Source organism: Parasteatoda tepidariorum, chromosome 8, assembly GCF_043381705.1.
Source record: "Parasteatoda tepidariorum isolate YZ-2023 chromosome 8, CAS_Ptep_4.0, whole genome shotgun sequence".
NCBI classification, from domain to species: domain Eukaryota; kingdom Metazoa; phylum Arthropoda; class Arachnida; order Araneae; family Theridiidae; genus Parasteatoda; species Parasteatoda tepidariorum.
In genome coordinates, this window is record NC_092211.1 from 83,901,316 (window position 1) to 83,925,541 (window position 24,226).

Consider the following 24,226-nt stretch of genomic DNA (forward strand, 5'->3'; position numbering starts at 1 on the left):
CCCCCCTAGGTACGCCACTGGGAGAACCTAATTTTATGGCGAGCAGATGGTGAATTCAGAGATTTAAAGTGAGACATGATTTAACTTTCAAGACAGTATGCGGTGAAGCTGGAGGTGTTGATGAAATTGTTGTGAATGACTGGAAGAAATCTGTGTTAGAAGATGACATTTTGAAACGGTATAAGCCATGCGATGTATTCAACGTCAACAAATGTGGTCTTTTTTTCCCGATTCTTACCTGAAAGAACTGTAGCGTTAAAAAATGAAAAATGTGTAGGTGGCAAAAAAAGTAAAGAAAGACTTACAGTATTGTTAGGGGCCAATACGGATGGTTCTGTAAAATTGAGACCTCTTGTTATTGGTAAATTCCAAAAGCCACGTTGCTTTAAAAACGTGAAATCTTTACCCGTGGATTACGACGCTAGGATGACCGTCACCATTTGGGAGAAAACAATACGGCGTTTAGACTAACAGTTTGTGAAGAAGAAGCGAAAAGTTGTTTTCATAGCAGACAATTGCACAGCTCATACCAACATCCCACAGTTTGCATCAATTGAGCTTGTTTTCTTGCCACCCAATATGACCAGCTTTCTCCAACCATTGGATCAATGAGTTATTCAAAACCTAAAAGTGAACTATCGTAAGCTCCTCCTGAAGGTCTTAATCGCTGCCATCGACCAAAAAAAAGGAGTTTCACGTTACTGTCTGGAATGCCATTTCCTATGTGTACAAAAGTTGGAACATAACATGATGTCCACCACATGCATAGCAAATTGTTTTCGTCATGCTGGTTTTGTGAGTTCTCTGAATATCGTGGATGACGAAACCGAAGAAGACGATATTCCTCAATCTGTTCTGATGGAAGATCTGAAAAATCGTGGCCATGTCATTGAAGGGGAGGCTGAATATGGTTTGATTAATGTGGAAATTGCCACCACTTCTGAAGCTACAATTTCTGAAATTGTTTCACAAGTTGTGGACAGTGAGGACGATGACAGTGATCCTGAGACTGTAGCTGTAACCCAAGCGGAAGCCTTCAATGCATTAAATGTCATACGAAATTTTTTTACAAACCATGAGAGAGCTGAGGAACATTTTGAGAAGTTGCAAAATCTAGAAAACATTGTTCGAAAAATGAAACCAAAAACGAGACAGACTTGCATAAATGATTATATTAAATAGGGTAAGATGTAATGTATGTATATACACTTTGAGGAAATTTATAAACAGCTGTGTTTTAAATTAAAATGTTTTTTAAAAATCTTTCTTTAATTCTTTACTAATTCTGTTAAAATTTATTGACTTAAATATTTAATTTATGGCCGATCGTTTTCGAGACAAAAAATGTTGTCGAGAAAACAAGACACAAGACTTTGAAATGTAATAATCATATAGAATTAGTTCAAAAGATTCCTATTATTTATTTTACATATTTATAAAGAAATATTTTAAAAACACACAGTTTTAAAACAATAAAAAAGCAAATATTTATTATCTCTAAGGAGATACATGTATTTAATAATAATATGATTATAATACATTAATAAAACTAATTATACTATGTATAAAGTTTCTTTGCTTTTGATGAAGCAAATTTATCAATAATATTATCAAAGTTGATCATTTCAAATTTTTCTCTTTCCACTCTTAAAAATGTTAGGTCACTTAGGCGATCTTGTCCCATCGTTGTCGTAGATACGTCAAAGTTAATTTTAATTTGCTGAATGAGCGTTCGCAGCTAGCAATCGATACTGAGATAGTCAAGGAGTATTGAAGTGCCACTCTCAATTTTGGAAAAACATCTCCATACGAGATTATAAAAGTAAGAAATTCTAATGGAGTTTTAGGTTTTAATTTCTTTTCCACTGCGGAGTAGTATTTTGCAGTCACATATTTCGATTCACATTTTCGAGTTCTATTCCATTGAAATCTGTATTATAAAATTCACCCAAATTTTTACAATTTTTTCAACGTCTAGTAGAAATCCAAATTTGAAATTAAGGTCACTTAATCGTGTACATATTTCTTCTTGGAGACGATCAAGAACGCTTTTCATAACGCGAGAAATTTCGCTTTCTGCGGAAAGACCAACATCTCTAGCCAATTCTCCGGGCATTTTGCGGCGTCTTCTTACACGTATTGTTGTATCAATATCCCATTTTTCACAAAGAGACTTTGCTTTTTCTGTTGCCTCTTCCCAGAGCTTGTCTCGATTTTCGGGTAGTTCAGTTGCTAATGATTCAAGATCATGGAACGCTTCTCTAAAATTCATTCTAGGATCTTGTAATCTGAGGTGCACACGATCAAGCCTCCTTAAGATTTCATACCAGAAATGAACTAAAGTTATGAATCTAAAAGTTAGTATATTTTGCAACAGAATTGTAGCTTCACTTTTAGTGTCCTCTGCTAATTTTTCTATTAGTTCTACTATATTCCCTAGCCCATCGACGATAACGGTAACCGCTTGTATTCTGGCGCTCCATCGTGTTTTAGATTCATGTTTGACAGTTTATGTTAAAGCATTTTTTAATAATTCCCGTCGTAACGTTGAACGTGAGAAAAAGAGATATATGTTTTCAATTATTCCAAAATACGTCACAACGATTGGATCTTGTTTAGCTGCAGTAATTCCTACTAAATTCAATGAATGGATCAAACAACAATTCTTGCTAAACAATCAACGTGAGCGTTTGCGAACAGGGGGCTTAGTCCCCTAGTTGTCATAAAAAATTTCACTTGATTTGGTTCTTTTTTTTTTTGAATCCTCCAAGAAAATGTGCTCGTTATTTAAATTTCGGACATAACTATAATTTAAGTGCAGCATTAATACATAGGCATACCTGCGAACTCTTCCGGATTTTCCGGAAGATTTTATTTTCATATTTAAAGTGGTAGCAATACTCAGGTTATTCCAATTAACTTTTTGAATTATAATGATAATTATATGTAGATGAGTCTGACCACCACTACATATAAATAATTACAATAAATATATGAAAGCATAATAATACTTACGCAAGCAAATTTCAACGGGATCAAAATATAAATATATTTTTGAATCAGATTGATTTTCGGTTATTTTTTTACAACCACTCTAGAAATCCATTCTCGGAAGGAGTGAAAGTTGGCAGGTATGCATAGGTAGTAAGGTAAGATACATTTAAATTTGTGTGTAAACATAAACCGCTTTTTAGATTTTATGGGTTAAGCGTTTCGATTTAAAACACACTATAAATTGGAATGTATTTTAACAGCTGCTTTTTCCATTTTTTTTAAAGTAGTAAAGAGCTGCAAAAATTTTTATTTTTTACTCCATTATTAAATAAAAGAATTTATTTATCAGTAAGCTTTAATCATATTTGCACAGACTGGATTCGGTCGAAAAAAGCAAAACTGTTTACTTCTAAAAGCTGTAACTTTTTTTAAGCTACCTTTTCTTAAAGCAATATAGAGTTGCAGCAAATTTATTTATTTAGAATGTCCAATGTGTGGCACTGCAGTTACTTAATTAATGTTTGAATAAAATTTAAAATTTTCCGTCTCAGAAGGGATTTAGTTGGAACACTGAAACCACGTGTCCATGCCCTGCAACCCAGCGCGAAAGCTCTCAAAACAAAACATGGTTAAGTGCTAATATCAAAACTGCGTAGTTTCCTTCTCAGAGTAAAAAGAAAATCAGCGAAATAATTATGACAATTTTTGTTACACCCGATGTTTGTTGAGATAATAATTGCAAGTTATACGGATCCCTGGTAAACAAGGAAATGGTTAAGCAATGCTACAAATTACTGAAGATTATCTTCATCTTTTTTTTAAATACCTTTAATGACAAATAAAATATGAAACTTTCAGTGAATATTAATATTTATTTTTAGATATATTTCCGACCAACCAGATCGCAGTGTTCCCCGATACAGCCTGCGTTACATGTGCGAACAAGACATTCCCCAAGTAGCAGAGTTGAGAAGAGTAAACCACTTTGATGATGCTACCTCATCCTACTCACACCTCCTGAAAATTGATCCTAAGTGCATTATGGTAGCAGAAACTGAAAATGGTAAATTCTCACGGGTTTAATTGAAATCGGTCCGAAGTGCTTTGTGAAAGCAGAAGATGAAAACGGTTTAATTCAAAATGGTTAATCATGATGGGTCCTATGGGGGGGATAATTATTGACTGCTATGGGTGGTAATGAAAATTACTACGAGTTCAATTTATTAACCCAATTCAAAGTGCTAACGATAGAAGACGAAAATGGTAAACTACTATGGGTTAGATTGAAATAATTTCTAAGAGCTATATGGTCACAGAAGCTTTTTTTTTTCTAATGGCAGGCACTGAATTTGAATCTTTTGCCTATACTATGCCAGAATTGTTGCTCATTTCGCGTTACCCAGTGGGCACCTGTGAACCAAAGTCACGGAGGCGAGCAACATTGCCCACGCCACACTGCCACAAACCCGTTTATAGGGTGGGCCACATTCACACATCATACACACAACAGAGGACAGCACAAAGAGAAAGAGAAACATCCATGCCCAGAGCGGGATTCGAACCCGCAGCCTGTGGCTTCGCAGTCAGGCACGCTAACCGCTCGGCCACCAGGCCGGCGGTCACAGAAGCTGAAAATGGTAAATCTTACTGATTTAATCGATTGACATAAAAATCTTTGTTTCCAAAACGATATTGTCGGAATTTTTATCATTTCATTTAATTTAAAATTTTACGTCATGCTCAAATTAGGTAATGGTGAGTTTTGAAAACTGATTGATTACTTCAACGAAAGCAGCCTCAAACACGAAATTAGATTGAAAGTTTTTTTTATTTTTGCATGATTTGATACCGACAAAACGAGTTCGCTTTTATATTTTATTTTATAACCGTCTTTGAACAATCGACCCAATTTTTAAATTTAATGACTACCAATGTTCAACTCCGTAGCCATGTAATTTTGAACCCACTCCTGAAGACAAGTGTACTCCTGGATCAAGTATTGGGTGAAATTTTGCCTTCGTGGAGGATTTTAGTTGGAACTTGAGATGGAAACCACTGAAACCTCTCATGGTTAGCCTGTAGGCAAGGGGTCTCTAACCCATGATCCGTCTACTACTGAGGATGTTTTACGTCAGCGCTGATCGGTGCGAGCCGAATGCGAAATTTGTATCAACCAGACATTGCTTGGATTCGAACCACCCAGTTACATCAAACCTCAATAAGAGGCGAGCACTCAATCCCCTGATATACAGCAGCTTTAACAGATCGAAACTACATAAAACATTTATTATACGTATTTTAGAAAAACCATGGTAGCTCAGAGGATAAAACGCTCGCCTCCAAATGAGGTGACACAGCTTCGAATTACAGCAAATGTCTGGCTGATACGAATTCCGCACATTGTTGGCTTAAAATGTCCTCAGTGGTAGACGAATCATGAGTTAGAGTATCCTTGCCGTCAAGCTAACCGTGGGAGGTTTCTGTGGTTTTAATCTCCGTGTAACGCAAATGCGGGTTAGTTCCAAAAAATCCTTCACGAGGACAAATTTTCCCCAATATTTGCTCCAGGAGTTCCCTTGCCTTCTGGATTGAACATTGGCTGTCGTAAATCAAAATTGGGCAAAATTGGGTCTGCTGTTCAACGACGGTTATAAATTATAAAAATATTTTAGAAATAAAACACTACCAAAATAGTTTGCCACCTCATTCCAGAAACGTTTGAGCAAGCGTCCTGTGATTAACGGGTGAAGGGGGGTTATTTTAGCCCTCGATCCTGAAAATTGTTCAAAAACTTCAATTACACTTCAATTCGAGAGAGAGGTTTGAAAATTTTTTAATTATCTTAGAAATCGCCATTGATAAAAACTGCACACGATTCAGTTTTTTTTTTAAGACATCTGGGATGTTCACTAGTTTGTAGCTCTCGGGAGTTAATTGCACGTTCTTAATAATTTATTTTTTTTATTGGTTTTGTGCGATAAACTCGATAATCAACATGAACATGGTGGATAGGCGGACTAAGATACCAAATTAGTAGTTTTAAAGCTTTCCACGAATTGTTTTTGTTTTGAGTTACGCTTTTAAAACGTGTTTCGAGAAAATTACATATTTTAAAATCAACGGTAATTGAAATAGATGTGCTGAAGGAGAATTACTACTAATTCATTTAGGAGAAACGGTAAAACTTTGCCATATAATTATGATGCTTGCAACTAAAAACAGCGTTCTTGTAGCTTTATCATTTTCAGCGTTGATTACGCCAACATAGCGTAAAGGTAAGGCATCAAAAATTAAAGCCAGTCTGCGCAGTTGCTTCAAGTCTTGCTTATACAAGCTAAAGTAAAAGTGCGAAATTTCCCTAAATAAAAAAAGACAGAATTATTTTAGCGTTAATAGTTTTGTTAGTATTTATTTGTCTTTCAGTTTTGTGAATAATATCTCTGTGTTTTTGTTAATACTAATTTTAATTTGTTTCTTATTCAATTGTTTATTTCCTGCTCTTAACATCTTCACAATAAGATTTGCATTTGTTTAAATGATTTATACGCTTTGCTGGTTAAACTCATTCCAAATGATATCTATTAAATCAAATGATAAAACTGGCACTGTAAAATTTCACGAAAAATTGCCAATTAAAACAATCTTCGTAAAATTTTAATTAGGATTTATCAGTTTGATTAGCAAATTTATGAAAATTGTTTACACTATAATTGTTCTTCTCCCCTACAGAAAATGCATTTAAATATCTGAACATTCAATTCCAGCTGTAATTTATTGATTAAATTATTTATGAATAATAAAGCATTTGTGTATTTTATAGGATTGATCATTTCAACTTTAGCAGTGAGGAAAATTGTAATGGACACTTATTTTGTTAGTTTTCATGTAACTCACAAAGATTACAGATTGCGTGGCATATCAAACCAGGTAAGATTTTCATATAATCGAAATGCATATCCCTAAATTTATTTAATACAGTACATTTTTAATTATTTTTGTACTATCGAAATAAAGAAAAAAATATTAATAGTTTACTGCTACTGCATGATTTTACCATCCTTTTTCATTAATGTTTGTTAATGAATAAAAAAGAGCTCGGTAGCAATATAATGATAACCCACATTTTCAAATTGTTTAAGAGTACGTTTTCGCGAAAACACGCATTGTTAGGAATAAAATGTTTCTGTCAATTTTTACAATTTTATGCAAAAAAATTTTTTTTTCTGAGTAATAGTTCGAGAAATACGGTTTAAGGGGAAGCAGGAGAAGTAGTATTTACTAAACATGAAATTAAAAATACAGCTGTTTCTTTATATTATAAAAAACTTAAGCATTACTCAAGTTAAATCCTTGAGATTAAACTTCAATGCAGAAATCGTTAAAATTAAAATCAAATGTCAAAATTAAATGTACTGCGAATAGTAAGATATTTGAGTGATCTTTAAGATTAAAATTTGTTAAAAACAGCGCAAGAAATGAGTAATTTAAGTAGTTCTTTTATACTTAGTATGCTTAGAAAAAACAATTTTTTTTTTTTTTAATTTTGTAGTGAGTCTTATTTGGCAATTATTAAAAAAAGTCTGACTTGAATATCTAAAAAATTTAAAATGTTTCAAGCAATTTTCTAAGCAGTTTTATTTACTCTATAAAAGAAAGCTTAAAATAATAAGGGTTTTGGGTGTTTCACAAATTTAATATGTTTTAACCAACATCGCCTTACCTTTTTTGGAAGCTCGATTTTATGTATAGTAAAGGACTTGTTCACCATCCTAACATCTTTGCATTTTTACGCGATTTTGGAATTTTAAGTTGCATATAATTGTTTCGTACTTCTTACTATTTTAGTAAATTTGCTAAGAAATTTTATTGGTTTTATACATGTGCTTCATTCATTGCCGATGTGGTGTATTTGTAGGGTGACCAGACGTCCCCGATTTCCGGGGATTGTCCCTGGCGAGGACCTCGTGTTTCCGGTCGGTTTGCGTCCCCGGTTATAAAATTGAAAAATTTTATGTAAAATATGTTATATGTAATTTTTATTTTCTCAAAAATTTTCATACAAATTAATGTAAGCATTGAAAATTAAATGTAAACTAGTTTTTAAGAACACACTATAACTTATACTACAGAAATTTTGGAACACATTACTTTAATATCTAGTTATGTTTACAATTTTACTAGGCTGTACGCCAGACATGTTTATGTAAGAAAAGAAGTTTAAAACAAGACGTAACATGAATATTAGTTGCTGCTTTTAAAACAATTAATATATTAGCTAATTTCCACTAAAAACAACAACAATTACTACATTTCCGTTTTATTTTAGAAAAATAACTAAAACATTTTATAATCAGGTAAACATTTTATAAATATCTAACCAATAAAGTATAAAACAATTTTTATGAAATTGTTATTATTATTATCACTTACGACTAATTAATTTTTATAAATTCTAATTATTCTACATTTTGAAAACCTCATAATTTGTTATCATAATAGATATTTAGAAAAATATTTTTATTTCTTTAAAATAGATGTCAATATGGCAACAGAAACAAAAAAAAAAGAAAATGCCATGATTGGAAAAACGAGTTTCCATTTATTGAACCGAATCCTGATAATTCTTCCAAAGTAAAATGTACAATGTGTGGAGCAACGTTTTCAGTTGGAAGTGGAGGACGAACAGCTATAGCAGATCACATTCTTACAATTAAACACAAGAAGCTTTGGCAACAAAAACGAAATCCGTCAAACAGTTTTTTCGTAAGCTGGAACCNTTTGTTAATTTTTAATACTCTTTATTCATGTACTGATTCACTTATTTTACACTATAATATTTTAAATCGTTAACCTTTTGACCCGGAATTTTTATTAAATAAAATTGTTTTGTATTTCTTATTATTTTATAATAATTTTAAGTCAAAATAAGTGAAAATATTATATTTAGCATTTTAATAATTTATGGTTACGAAATACAACATGAAACACCATTGTCTTTCCTGCGTTAAAAGTAAAATTTTGTGCACTTATAAAGATTTAAATTAAGAGAAACAATTATTCATGATTGAAATTACAAAACTAATTATTGATATATTTTCGAATAAGAATTATTGATACATTTTTATAAAAAAGATTTTTTCGAATAACTCTTAAATAAAAATAAAAAATGCATAAATTATTTCCTGATAATCTTAAATGAATTTTTAGTAACTATTCGAGTGTTTTTTATAATTAAAAAATACCTAAATATATTTTTGCTTATAATTAGAGAGTCAGAAAAAAAAATTATTAAAGGGAAACCAGTCTCCAATCTGCGTCAAAAGATTATTAATATGTTACCTAGTACTTTTACGACGACGATAAATGAACCAACAGCAACGAAAGCATTCTTTTAAAAAAATTTGAAAGCATTCTTTTATAAAACTTAAGTGCTACGAATATCTTTTTCGAAATATATTTAATTTTTTTAATCTTTTTTTTCTATTATTATTTTGTAAAAAATTTCTTTTAAGTGTTTTAATGTTTGAGTTTTTTAAATGTTACATAGTAAGAAAATTAAAGTTTCAAAAAAAAAAAAAAAAAAAAAAAAAGCGAATGCTATAGTTTGATTAGCATTTTCAATCGTTCAACATAAACCTCCTTTTAGATTTTATGGGTTAAGCGCTACGATTTAAAACACACTATTAATTGGAATGTATTTTAACCGCTACTTTTTCCATTTTTTTAAAAGAGTAAAGAGCTGTAAAAATTCATATTTTTTACGCCATTATTAAACAGAAGAATTTATTTATCAGTAAGCTTTAATGATATGTGAACAAACTGGATTCGGGCGAAAAAAGTGAAACTGTTTACTTCCAAAAGCTGCAACTTTTTTAAGCTCCCTTTTCTGAAAGCAATATAGAGTTGCAGAAAATTTATTTATTTAGAATGTCCTATCTATGGCTTTGCATTTACTTAAGTAATGTTTGAATAAAATTGAACATTTTCCGTCTCAGAAGGGGTTTAGTTGAACACGGAAATCACGTGTCCACTCCCTGCAATCCAGCGTGGAAGCTCGCAAAACAAAACAAACCATGGTTAAGTGCTAATATCAAAACTGTGTCGTTTCCTTCTCAGAGTAAAAACAAAATCAGAAAATTAACTCTGACAATTTTTGTTACACCCGATATTTGTCGAGATAATAATTGCAAGTTATACGGATCCCAGGTAAGCAAGGAAATGGTTAAGTAATGCTACAAATTACTGAAGATTATCTTCATCATTTTTTTAAAAATACCGTTAGGAACAAATAAAATATAAAACTGTCTGTGAATATTAATATTTATTTTTAGATACATTTCCGATCAACCAGATCGCAATGTTCCCCGATACAGCCTGCGTTACATGTGCGAACAAGACATTCCCCAAGTAGCAGAGTTGAGAAGAGTAAACCACTTTGATGATGCAACCTCATCCTACTCACACCTCCTGAAAATTGATCCTAAGTGCTTTGTGGTAGCAGAAGCTGAAAATGGTAAATTCTCACGTGTTTAACTGAAATTGGTCCAAAGTGCTTTGTGAAAGCATAATATGAAAATGATTAATTATGATGGGTGCTATGGGGAGTAATTGTAATAACTATGGGTTTAATTTATTAACTCAATTCAAAGTGCTAAACGATAGAAGACGGAAATGGTAAACTACAATGGGTTAGATTGAAAATAATTTCAAAGAGCTATATGGAGAAAAATAATTTCAAAGAACTTTCAAACACATATTGTCGGAATTTTCATCATTTCATTTCATTTACGTCAATTGTTCAAATTAAGTAATGGTGAGTCTTGAAAATTGATTGATTATTTCTACGGAAGCAGCCTCAAAAACAAAATTAGATTCGAAAAATTAATTTTGGAGGGTTTTTTATTTTTGCATGATTTGAAACCGACAAAACGGGTTCGATTTTATATTTTATTTCATAACTGTCGTTGAACAATCGACCCAATTTTTATATTTAATGTATACCAATGTTCAACTCCGTAGCCTTGAAATTTTGAACCCACTTCAGAAGACAAGACAACTCCTAAATCAAGTATTCAGAGAAATTTGCCTTCGTGGAGGATTTTTGTTGGAACTAGCTAGGTTTTTGCGTTACATTGAGATGAAAACCACTGAAACCTCTCATGATTAGGCTGACGGCAAGGGGTCTCTAACCCATGATCCGTCTACTACTGAGGATGTTTTACGTCAGCACTGATCGGTGCGAGCCGAATGCGTAATTTGTATCAACCAGCCATTTCTGGAATTCGAACCACCCAGTTGCTTCAATAAGAGGCGAGCACTCAATCTACAGTGGCTCTAACAGATCGAAACTATGTAAAACATTTATTATACATATTTTAGAAAAACCATGGTGGCTCAGAGGATAAAACGCTTGCCTCTAAATGAAGTGACCCAGCTTCGAATCCCAACGATATCTGGTCGATACGAATTCCTCCAACTTTGTTGACGCAAAATGTCCTCAGTGGTAGACAAATCATCGGTTTATCCTTGCCGTCAAGCTAACCGTGGGGAGTTTCTGTGGTTTTAATCTCCATGTAACGCAAATGCGGGTTAGTTCCAAAAAATCCTCCACGAAGACAAATTTTTCCCAATACTTGATCCAGGAGTTCCCTTGCCTTCTGGATTGGGTCAGCTGTTCAACGACAGTTACAAATTACAAAAATATTTTAGTAATAAAACACTACCAAAATAGTTTGCCACCTCGTTTGAGCAAGTGTCCTGTGGTTACAGGGGGGTTATTTTAGCCCTCTATCCTAAAAATTGTTCAAAAACTTCAATTACATCCTTCGAGAGAGAGGTTTGAAAAATGAATATTTTTTTATCATCTTAGAAATCGCCATTGATAAAAAAAACTGCACACGATTCTGTTTTTTCTTTTAAGACATCTGGGATGTTACTAGTAAATAGCTCTCAGGAGTTTATAGCACGTTCTTAATCATTTATTTATTCGTTTTGTGCGATAAACTCGAGAAATATTATGAACATGGTAGCATAGGCAGACTAAGTTACCGAAGTAGTAGTTTTAAAGATTTCGGCGAATTAGTTTTGTTTAGAGTTATGCTTTTAAAACGTGGTTCAATAAAACTACATTATTTAAAATCAACGATTATTGAAATAGATGTGCTGAAGGAGAATTACTACTAATTTATTTAGGAGAAAAGTAAAACTTCGCAGTATAATTATGATACTTGCAGCAAAAACAGCATGCTTGTAGCTTTGTCATTTCAGCGTTGATTACGCCAACACAACGTTAAGATACGTAACATATAAAACTAAAGCCAGCATGTGCAGTTGCTTCAAATCTTGCTTACGGAAGCTAACGTAAAAGTGCAAAATTTCCCTAAATAAAAAAGACATAATTATTTTAGCTTTAATAGTTTTGTTAGTATTTATTTTATTTGTCTTTCAGTTTTGGGAATAATATCTCTGCGCTTTTGTTATCTTCACAACAAGATTTGCATTTGTTTAAATTATTTATGTGTTTTGCTGGTTGAAATCATTCCAAATAAAATCTATTAAATCAAATGATAAATCTAGCACTTATAAATTTCAAGAAAAGTAGCCAATTAAAACAATGTTCGTAGTTATTGAGTTTGCTAAAATTGTAAATTAGGATTTATCAGTTTCAATAGCAAATTTATGAAAATTGTTTACACTATAATTGTTCTTCTCCTCTACATAAAATGCATTAAATATTTGAACATTCAACTCCTGCTGTGATTTATTGATTAAATTATTTATGATTAATAAAGTATTTGTGTATTTTATAGGATTGATCATTGCGACTGGAGCATTGAGGAAAATTGTAATGGACACTTATTTCTTTAGTTTTCATGTAACTCACAAAGATTACCGATTCCGTGGCATGGCGAACCACGTAAGATTTTCATATAATCGAAATGCACATCCTTAAATTTATTAAATATAGTACATTTTAAATTCTGTTTTTATTATCGAAATAAACAAAAAAATATTAATAGTTTACTGCTACTGTATGATTTTACCATCCTTTTCATTAATCTCAGTTAATGAATAAAAAGAGCTCGGTAGCAATATAATGATCAGCCACATTTTCAAATTGTTTAGGAGTACGTTTTCGCTAAAACACGCATTCCAAGAAATAAAATGTTTCTGTCAAATGTTACAATTTTATTGCAAAATGTTATTTTTTCTCTTTTTCTGAATAATAGTTCTAGAAATATGTTTTAAGGGGACGCAGGAGAAGTAGCTTTTCATGATGGCTGTGGTATTTAATTTTATTAAATATAAAATGAAATATACAGCTGTGTCTTTATATTATAAAAAACTTTACTATATATAAAAAGCATTACTCAAATAACTAAATCCTTGAGATAAAATTTCAATGTAGAAATCGTCAAAATTTAAGTTAGAATTAAATGTACTTTGAATAATAAGATATTAGAGTGATTTTCAGGAATAAAATTTGAGAAAAAATTGTTAAAAACTGCTCAAGATATGAGTAATTTAAGTAGTTCTTTTATACTTCGCATGGACGGGAAAAACTTTAAAAAGAAGTTTCTTAATTTTGTAGTGAATCTTATTTGGTCCGGAAAAAAGTCCGATTTGAATATCTAAAAAATTTCAAACAATTTCCTAAGTGGTTTTATTTATTCCATAGAAGAAAGCTTAAAATGATAAGGGATGTGTCTTCCACAAATTTAATTTTGCACCATTAAACAAGATTTATTAAAAGTGACATCTGCAAAGTTGGGAATCATCTTCCAGAAAACTAACTTCATCAAACTTTGTTGTACGGACCATTTTTAGAAGGGTATTATCATTGTTTAATAAATCTTTTATAAAACAATTAAATTTGTTACATTATTTACAGACATATTTACGATATCACTAATGGCGATGCTAATACTACACCACGGTAACATTGATAACAACAGAGGTACCGAACTACTAGAGTTCATCATTCTAACAGACCTAAATATTGCCAATGATTCATGCTCTTTTCCAAAATATAACTCAATAACAGGTAAGAGTTGGAAAGACATTATTATCTACAGCGGATATATTTATTCAGAACTTATAGGTAGAGGACTGAGAAACGCTCAGTGGCCACAGACCATAGAGCTAATCTTGGACGAATTTAATACTGTTAATTATGCAGATATTAACTCGTTCCACTTCTCGGTGAAATTTAAAACGGATATTAGACAAAGTGAAGAAAAGATTAATCAGATAAACAACGCAGAAAAATTAGACAAATACATTTAAGATCTTACGGAAACTATTATTTACATCTGCAATTATTCGATACTAAAAATTGGGAAAATATTCAAGCAAAGCCTAATAAGATCGAGAGATCTAATGAGGTAGTTATTAGATCTCTCGATCTTCAGGAAAAGGCTTAGAGCATAGTGCAGAAAATTCCAAAAAGAAACAGATCTAATTCCATGAACTTTAATATCTGCATAATTAATTCCATTAGATTTAACTGTATTAAATTCGTCCAAGATCAGCTCTATGGTCACTGAGTGTTTCTCGATCTTCTACCTATCAGTTCTGCAAGATAAGTCAGCTCAGTACTGTAGCATCAGTTCTGTAGATAAAGTCTTTCCAACTGTTACCAGTTATTGCTCAAATCTAGCTAAAGAGCATGGATCATTGGCGATATTTAGGTCTGTAAGAATGATGAACTCTAGTAGTTTAGTACCTCTGTCGTCATCAATGTTACCGTAATGTAGCATTAAAACCGCCTTTAATGATATGGTGAATTTGTCTGTAAATAATGTTGTATGTCGTTTAAAATCAGTGAAAGTTCGGCGGAAGGTGGTACATAGGTAGGAGCAAAATATAATTTTCTTTGACGATAATTTGCTTCCGCAAGTCTCGTCCAATAGTCACGGGAAAAATATCAATCAAATTTCTCTTAAAAATAATTACGTATCGTCGTTTATTCCTACCTGTTATAATTTATAGTTCATGTCGAAAACGAGTAATAAAATTGTCTTTGTTGCAATAAGATTCATTAATTATTCCAACAATGATACTAAGAAGAATAAAGTCAACTGCGTGTTGTAAATTAGCATTCAACATTCAGTGTGGTAAGCATTCAGTGTGGTAATTTAAAAATAGTTGGAACAAAAAGTTTAAAGTATACTAACCCCAACTTTATTAAGCGTTAATTGATGATTTGGCTGGTTAGATTCATGGTAAAAATCATATAAAAAAGGTGATAAAATACCCAAAAAGGTACTCAATTTCTGGCAATAAAACTTTAATTAAAATTCCGTTTCGTTTCGCTTTTAAATTGTTTCATAGCTCTTGTGAATTATTTTGTATTGAAATAAAACATTCACTGTAGGAATTTAAAAACCAACTTTCGCCTTCTACAATTGAATTTCAAGGGCGCCCACCAAATGTTTTGTAGCGTGAAAATAGCGAGAATGGAAGGAGATAGCGGATTCTAATCTCGCGCAATCCTGGATGTGTCTTCATGCTATCTGTCTTTCTCTTTGACAAAGGCTTATAAGCCGTACTTACGTAATTGAGCACACAAGCCTGTATATGTGTGTGCGTAGTAATAAATAAATATTGTTTTTCTAAGTCATTCAATTTACTTTTTTTTATTTTTTAGATTATCAAACATTTATTTGATAGCCGTAGAAATTGCAACATTCTTGGTGCAACAGAAATTGGAATGTTGAGAAGGAATCTAAATTTTCCACATGATCCATATTTCATACAAAATGATTTTGTTAACATAGAATATGAATATGATACAGTCATTGACCACAACTTGCTTTCTTCAGAACTTCCCCAAGGTGTGTTCCTAGACGAGTATCAAGATTCGTTTTTAGGAGCCATCTTGGATTATGACTGCTCAGTGGTGGACTACAAACGAGAACAACTGGTTACGTTAAACTGTCAAGACAAAGACAGCAGGACATTTGTCGCCACGAAAGGAGGCTTTTGTGTTGGGTACGGGACCATTAAACCAACTATTCAAGGTTATGGAAAAATCGGGCCATTGTATGCAGAAAATCCCGCTATAGCTGAAGCTGTTTTAAAGAATTTACTTGTGTCTTTCAATGTGAAAGAAGGCTTAGGAGCGCAAACATTAAGCAATAATGTTAACGCCAATTTGATTTTCGGAACCTTTGAAACAAAGCGAAAAAATGTTATATTAAGTTATAGGTTATATTCTAAAGAGTTATTGATGAGTGAAACTAAAAAAATTTACGCGGTATTTGAGGGGGAGTGTGAACCATTCTAAAAATTTGGTCATTATTCTGTAACCGATTCTACTCTTTTTGGATGACATTTACAACTTTGATAAATTTGAGATATTAAGGGTGAGCGGTACCCAAAATTTTCTTTCTTGGTGAAAAGGCGAAAAAAGAAAGTCATTTATGTGTATTTAATGGATATTGATTTATTAAAAAATATTTTCAACAAAAAATTATAAACAAATATTCAATGAAATCTTTCAATTTTTGAAAATAAATTTAAAATTTTCACAATGCTATTAACTTTTTAATTTACCAGCTTTGATTTACCAGCTATCATTGGCATGTTGAGACAAAAGCGAACAAAATTGGGTATGTAATTTTTCTATTCAATTATGAGTTCCGTAAAGTTTATACGAGGATTGTGACCATTGCCAGTCTTATTTTTGTCACAAATGAAATAAAATAATACTTCTGAAATAATAATCTTATTATTTTATAAATAAATACTATTACTTTAATCCAATTGTTATAAAAAGAAGACTAACGCTATAGGAAATATAACTGGACGACAGATTGTTAATAGGTAGGATTTAACTTTCTTATTAAACGTCTGCCGAGTTACCTATCCTGTATCTGACGTTACCTTCAAAACCTCAGCTGCAGTTGAGATTAGTGTGTGAGTTCGCAAAGTGCAGAGAGATCGATGTTGACGTCGCTTGAAATTTCTGTTTACTAAAGAGTTAACCGTAGATTGTTGTTTTTGTGTTGATTAGAAATAAAATGAGGATAAGTAGAAGAAGCTATGTACATCATCCTGATGTACATACAGGTATCCTCAATCTTGGTGGATCATTCAGTAAACGTAGCACTCAGGCTTTTTCGCTGCGTCTTAGGTCAAATTTTTTGGTTGCTTCATCATCAGCCATTTTTATCCTTTTATTTTATAAAGTTCACGGACGCCACGACATAAGATTATGGATTTCAAAAAATATCCAATATAGAAATCAAAAGAGCAGGATAAAGAATAATTAGGCTGGTAAACAAATTCACAATTTTCTGTCAACTTTATTCAAAATTGTTAACAAAGGAGANTCAACAATCATCGGAGATAAAATCCTATTTTCCTTTATCTTCGCACCATCGCGTATTCCTTAAATATTTGATTTCGCGTTTTGTTATATATCGTGTTTTAAAAAAATAGGAATTTGAAAAATCATGTAGAAATCTATAGAAATAACTGCGGAATTGAAATTAAAAACTTTCAAATTTATGTTAAAATCGATGTAAAATCGGAACAACGTGATCGAAATAAGAAAGGGGATTACTCCTATGCGCGACTCAAGATTAATGAATTAATAGTTTCGTTATAAAAATCAGTTAGAAATCAATGGGTATAACTGCCAAAAAAGTTAAAGAAATTATTCAAATGTGTAATTCGAAATTAACCTGTCGTGATAACAACTTATTGAAAATAATCGGGATATCAGTACCCGAATTCCTTCAACAATTGTTAAAAAACTACATGGATTTACCATAAAATCAGTGCTTAAAAATGGAAAAAAGAAAAGTTTCCTTCGAAATTTTTCAGGACCCGTGGACCCTGAAGTATTCATGAAGTTGCATCTCAATTTATAAATTTGTGTAAAATTAATAAATAAATAAATACCACTGCAGTGAATTTTATTACAAGTTGTTGTCATTCCCTGGGAAGGATAGCTACGAAGTCTTTTTCTTTTTATGCCGCCAGATGGCGTTCTTTTTAAATTTGTATGTGTTTGTTTGCTTTTTGTTAATAAACTTTTACTTTCTGTCTGAATCCGGATCCACGGACTACAGTTGGTAGCAGAGCGTGGTTTTGAAAATTATGGCAGTAAAAAGTTTCACTAAGTTTATCTGTGATTTACATCGTTTAGATCCAAAAATGAATCGGGATCTGTCATATATCCCACTGCTGAACAGCGACAACTGCTATCAATGGAGTATTAAGGTCAAGGATTTGCTGACACTTAAGAAAATTGCAAATGTGCTAACTGAAGAAGATCCAAAATTGCGGGAACAATGGTCACTAAGCAATGATGACGCAGCATACAACTGTTGCTTTCTGACGACCAAAGTCTTCAGTTCGCAAACGAAACTAATGCTAAAATTCTATGGGAAAAAATTCAAAGCACATTTACTGGTAAAACCGAAGATCGAAAAATCGATGCAAGTAACGAAATAAAAAAATCTTGAAATGAAAGAAAATGTTTCGGACTATATTGTAAGATCACGTGGACTTCAGACGAAATGTTCATCACTGGGACTGCAAATTACAGAAAGAGAACTGGTTTACTATACTGTTAGAGGTTTACGAGGAAAATTTTCAAAAATAAGCGAAATTCTGAAAACCCAAAGCAAAAAACAAATGGATGAAATTTTGGAAATATTGCGAGAAGAAGAAAACAGCGTATCAAAATTAAGAAATGATATTCCTAGACGAACAGAAGCATTCGGAGTAAAACATAAATATGATAATAGAAGCACGAAGAAATATTTCATCTGCCATAAAACGAATCACCTAGCTAAAGACTGCTAGATTGAATCTAATGGTAATCATATTTTGATTTTAAGTAATGACAATCGCATTGTTTTAAAAGCTGTAAAAGTAAACAATCGCTTTGAAATTTTAATGGAATCATTTAATAACACTTCACCTAAATTTTTTTATTATAAGTAAGTAATTTGGTTGCTTATAATAACTGGCATAAAAGACTTTGTCATTTAAATCCACAATACATGGTTAAAATGCAAAATGTCCTTGGCATAAATTTTAACATAAACAATTATTCTAAAGGAATTTATTTTGGAATCTAATTAAAGCACCTAATCACACATAAATATTGTATATAATGTGAAAAATAATTATTTAGAAAATAAAAAAACTTTTAATAAGCAAAAAGTGCAGCTCGAGAATTTGGCTGCACGACGATTAACATAATCTGAAAAATAAACAATGATAATATCATTGGAATTTATGGTATTGTAAGTATGATCACTTACATTTTCTAGGAATGATGGCACTTCAAGACTGTTTTCGATTATTTTGTCTCAGTTCCATCTTTCTGTCACTAACAATGTTGCTGATATCACAGTCCAAAACTATTTTTAACATGTCATCTGATCCATCTAGTCATTAGCCCCTTTTAGCCTTTTAATGAGGGAGTAGGTCCCAACAAGGCGGCAGATTTGAAAAAAATACAGCAGAATTAGGGTGATTATTACTCCCCGCAAGCATTTCTCATAATACTGAAGAATATCTGAAAAAAGTGAATAGATATGTATTATTATGTAAAAATTAATAAATATGAATACTATTTTACATAAGTTACATTTACATACCCCTCATATTGCGACTTACCGCTTATAACGACGTTTTGTGACCAGTTCCGCGAAGATTGTTAAATCGAAGTTCTAACGTAGGTTTTAACGTATGCACTGTTTTATTAATAATCACTATTTTATTCAATTTTATCTATATGCTGAACTGTTTTAAAGTCGTTTCCTTCGCGTAGCATGTCCTTTTTTGGACCTTATGCCACTAAATTCGTCATTCAATTCAACATATCATACCCCTTCAAGAAAAGTGTCATAACTCTAAAATGCAACATTTGAGAAAAATCAACTTAGAGAATACGATAACCCTTATTTTGAATTAGATTCAAAACTAACAAAACTGCCTTCAACTGGATAAATAGCGAGTTAGAGATTTGACTTAAACGACACCTTGTTATAAATAAATTGTTTATATGTTATAAAATACTTTTTATGTATATTTAGATTTATTTATGTTTTATTTCTTTGTATGAACTTACTATTAAAAGCTTTTATGGTTGTCATTATAGAGCACGTGATTCCCAGTAACCGAAATATTTCTTATATGTTTATTTTCCGGTAAATAATAAGTTACAAAAATGGTGAAATCAAAGTAAAACTAAGATAATTTAACATAATGTACAAACATAATGTATAATTTAGCAGGACGTAATTTTAAGCCAAGTTAATAAAATAAAAAATTAAACCTTTTATAAAATGAGATTTTTCACTTAACACAAGTGACGACTCCAAATATCGACGGAGAAAATGAGTTTGTTCATCGGTAATTCTATAACTGTAAATACACTTGTAATTAACTTTTATGTAAAGTTATCACAAACGGGTTGGTCGCTATGGCCTCCGGCCCCGCGCTAACCAACCAAAATCACCATAGTGATATTTTTCCTCCACTTGTTGCTGAGGGTGGCAACGGGTGACTGAGATGGGGGCCATGTGTTTTAAAATGTAACCAAGTAGTGTGTTTTTTTTTTTAGAAGGGAGATTTAAAAAACTATCTCCTATAATTGTATGATGTATAAATTGTGTTTTAACATTTTTAATAAAATCTTATAACTGAAGCTTTTAAAAAGTGTTATAAAGTTAATAAAAATTTTACGTCTCTAAAAGCAATCAGATAAGTTTCGGTTACACAGGTTAAAGTGAATTATTTTTATGATTAGAAAATAAACGGTATGATTGATGAGTTGCTGGGAATTATTGAATAAACGACATGCTGTAAATGCTATTAAATGCACACCATACTTTATTAAAGAAATAGCTTAAAAGAGCATGCTGAAGTTAAGTGTCCCTACTCTATTTGTAAAGAAGAATTTACGCAGTTCAGTATCAGCATGGCTAAGGTAAGAATTATGATTTCTTGAAAATTGTAGGAGGAATAATTATTTTTAAAGTTAATGACCATTTCTATGTTAAATAAATAATCCCAAAAAACTGAAGCGGTAAAATATTACCCGATTAAAAACTTCACTCGCTTCAAAAAAATACGTAAATAGCAAATAACAGTCAATATGTTTGTAACACGATATTTCTTCACGCCTGACAAGTCCTGACTTTTATCAAGTAATTCATTTCTATAATTATACTTGCAAAAAATATGTTTTGGGAGAAACGGATAAAGTACCCATGGTAAAGTTTGGTAACTTTTTGCGATACTTTCAAATAAAATCTTAAAATAAAATATAATTAATGAGTTCAAGCGATTAGGAACTGATTCCTGTTGCTGTTTTTTTTTAATTATTTTGTTGTGAATTTATTGAGTGTTTAAAATAGGCACTTTACTCTATCAGGTCGGATGCAGACTAATTTACACGTTCAGTGCGCAAAATTAAAAACGGAACACATTAATACTTTGTGCAACTAAAGTTTCTTTTAACGTTCTTAATGAATTTAGATTCTCTTTATATATTAAAAATTTCTACAGAAAATATTTTTAACTTGTAAAACACGAAAATATACTTTCTCTGAATGATGAAAACTTTTTAGATAAATTTGAAATTATGACCCTCAAATATGGGGGTAAACTAGAAAATATAATACCAATAGTTTAATTAGGTTGAAATTGTGAGGTCGGAATAGATCAAAGATCGAACATTTAACCCTCTTGCTGTCTTATAGGTCTCGCCTGAAAGTTTCTTCCCTACCTGAATGATTGATGGAGTGGGCGGAGGAACTCTATTGAAAAACCGCACCTGTTCCCGTCGATCATTACTCGCCAAATCTTCATGATGCCAACGACGATAAAGGGTCTCAAATGGAAAACTGATTTACCTCGGTTTTGAGAGACATAGTTGATTAATTCTTCCTTTAGTGGGAGAGTGAAACTTGCGGAATTTTTCGGATGCACAAGAGATTTGAGTTAAAACATTACGCGAAATTTCCGAGTGTTTTTGTCATGGGTACCGTTCAAATGACGAGGGGGGGGGACTCCGATGCTAACTTTTTGAAGATTATCTATACATATCGTGTGTCTTCGTGCATTTTTTATACTTAAATTTGAAGGGCATACTGCATTGCATTATCCGATTGAAAATGCTGGGAATAATCAAACTGTAGCATTTGTTTTTTTTTTTTTTTTTGAAACCTCAAAATGATAGTAAAAAATAATCAGTATACCACAATGATAGTTATTTATGGAATTCAAGTGAAGATGCTACCGTTCATAAAAAGGTGCTTTATGAATAGTAACATGATATTACCATAAAAGATGCTTTATGATTAAAATTTTCTTACTATGTAATATTCAAAAAACTCATAAACATTAAAAGACTCGATTAAAAATTTTTTTTTACAAAATAATTAAAAAAAAAGATATTCGTGGCACTTCAGTTTTATAAAGCAATGCTTTCAATATTTTTTTCTTTTTTTTTAAAGAATGCTTTCGTTGCTGTTGATTCATTTGTCGTCGTCGTCGTAAAATGTAGGCGAAAAATTACATAGGTAGCATATTAATAATCTTTTGACGTAGATTGGAGACTGGTGTCCGTTTAAAAAAAAAAAAATTCTGATGCTCTAGTTATAGGCAAAAATATATTTAAGTATTTTTTAATTATAAAAAACACTCGAATAGTTACTAAAAATTCGTTTAGATTATCAGGAAATAACTTGTGAATTTTTTTTAAAAGCGTTATTCGAAAGTTTTTTTTTTTTATATAAAATTTTATCAATAATTCTTACTCAAAAGCATATCAATAATTAATTTTGTAATTTCAATAATGAATAATTGGTTTTCTTAATTTAAATCTAAATAAGTGCACATTTGAAGATTGTTTGGAAGTGTCATGTTTAGAAAATTTTAATTTTAACGCAGGAAAAACAACGGTGTTTCATGTTGTATTTCGTAATCATAAATTATTAAAATGCTAAATATAATATTTTCACTTATTTTGACTTAAATTATTCTAAAATAATGAGAAAAATATAAAAATTCCAGTTAAAAAATTAACGATTTAAAATATTGTAGTGTAAAATAAGTGAAAGAGTAAGAGTGAATCAGTTCAGGAATAAAAAGTATTAAAAATTAACAAAACAAAAAAATTTTCCTTTATGAGCACCTGTTATATTGGGTATGGGTTGATAAGGAGTTGAATTTCCAGTTTTGTTTGTAAAAGAGGGGAGAGATAACACCACTATCTTTATCACTTTTTAATGTTGGCTCCAAGCAAACAAAATGGCTCAGTTTGAGTATGTCGAATCAATTCGAGGTGGTAAATTAGTTTTATTTAATGAATTTTTATTTAGAATAAGGATGAAACACAGAACGAAAATCTATTATAAGTGTATTTCAGATGATTGCAAAGCTTCCTTAATTCTAGAAAATGATCATATAATACATCATAAAGCTCAGCATACCCATGCGCCTGATAAGGCGCATGGGTATGCTAAGCTTTACAACTGTAATGGTTTAAAAAATACCTATGTCAACATCTTTGTTTTTTCATTTGTTATAAAATTTTGCTAATATTCTTTTGTATCGCCATTTTGCTTTCTTTGATGCTCGTCCAGATACTTTATCCTTTTGTAATAGTTATGATTGTTCCATGCAGTTAAACTTTGTCTGCAGTAATTACTTCCTCATAAATACCAGTTTTATTGGATTCATTAAATTAAAAAGTTCCTTCAGATGTTCTGAATACCCGCCCGTGAATATTCCCCGATAGGCCATTATTTTTTTAATCGTTTAATAAAAGTCGTCAAGTCAAATTTACCAAATATTCTAAACTTAAAGGGAAAAAAAAATATTGATCCTATGTGAAATGGAATTAATAGTAATTTACATATTCTTCAGATTATTGGTTATACAAGTCAATCAAATAAAAATTAAAAAATTGAAACAAATTACAGTTTGTGCATACATTCAAGACTATGTTTAATGCTTACGAACCTTTACGAATATTTTGTGCTTGAGAATAATCTCTAAATATCTCTCAATAGATAAAAATTCAATTTAAAAAAAAAATCAGAAATTATTAATTTTTGAGGTCTTTTAAACCCTTAAGATGGACACTTTGTCAGTGATCATTTGATTATAGTCTATCAAAATTAATTTAATGTGACTTTAAAATATTCTTAGAGATAGGAATGATTTAAGGTGGATTATTGATAGACGCTCTACTTCC

At 31.4% G+C, this 24,226-nt stretch overlaps 2 protein-coding genes across 4 annotated transcripts in view; both read left to right on the forward strand.

Annotated features, from left to right (window-relative positions):
• The window catches only part of LOC107450807 (uncharacterized), a 37,802-nt gene extending 21,268 nt beyond the window's left edge, over positions 1 to 16,534 (forward strand). The window contains exons 2-5 of one of the 3 annotated variants that reach the window (XM_071184303.1): positions 6,815 to 6,921; positions 10,326 to 10,507; positions 12,804 to 12,910; positions 15,644 to 16,534. In XM_071184303.1, coding sequence (XP_071040404.1) covers positions 10,378 to 10,507; positions 12,804 to 12,910; positions 15,644 to 16,282 — 876 coding nt within the window. In that variant the 5' untranslated portion in view covers positions 6,815 to 6,921; positions 10,326 to 10,377 and the 3' untranslated portion in view covers positions 16,283 to 16,534. Of the gene's footprint in view, positions 1 to 3,875; positions 4,058 to 6,814; positions 6,922 to 10,325; positions 10,508 to 12,803; positions 12,911 to 15,643 lie in introns of all 3 variants that reach the window. The other 2 variants (XM_016066709.3, XM_071184301.1) reach the window with 2 other exon arrangements.
• LOC122271576 (serine--tRNA ligase, mitochondrial-like) overlaps positions 1 to 24,226 on the forward strand; it is a 584,968-nt gene that overhangs the window by 262,602 nt on the left and 298,140 nt on the right. The gene's annotated exons all lie outside the window — the stretch shown is intronic.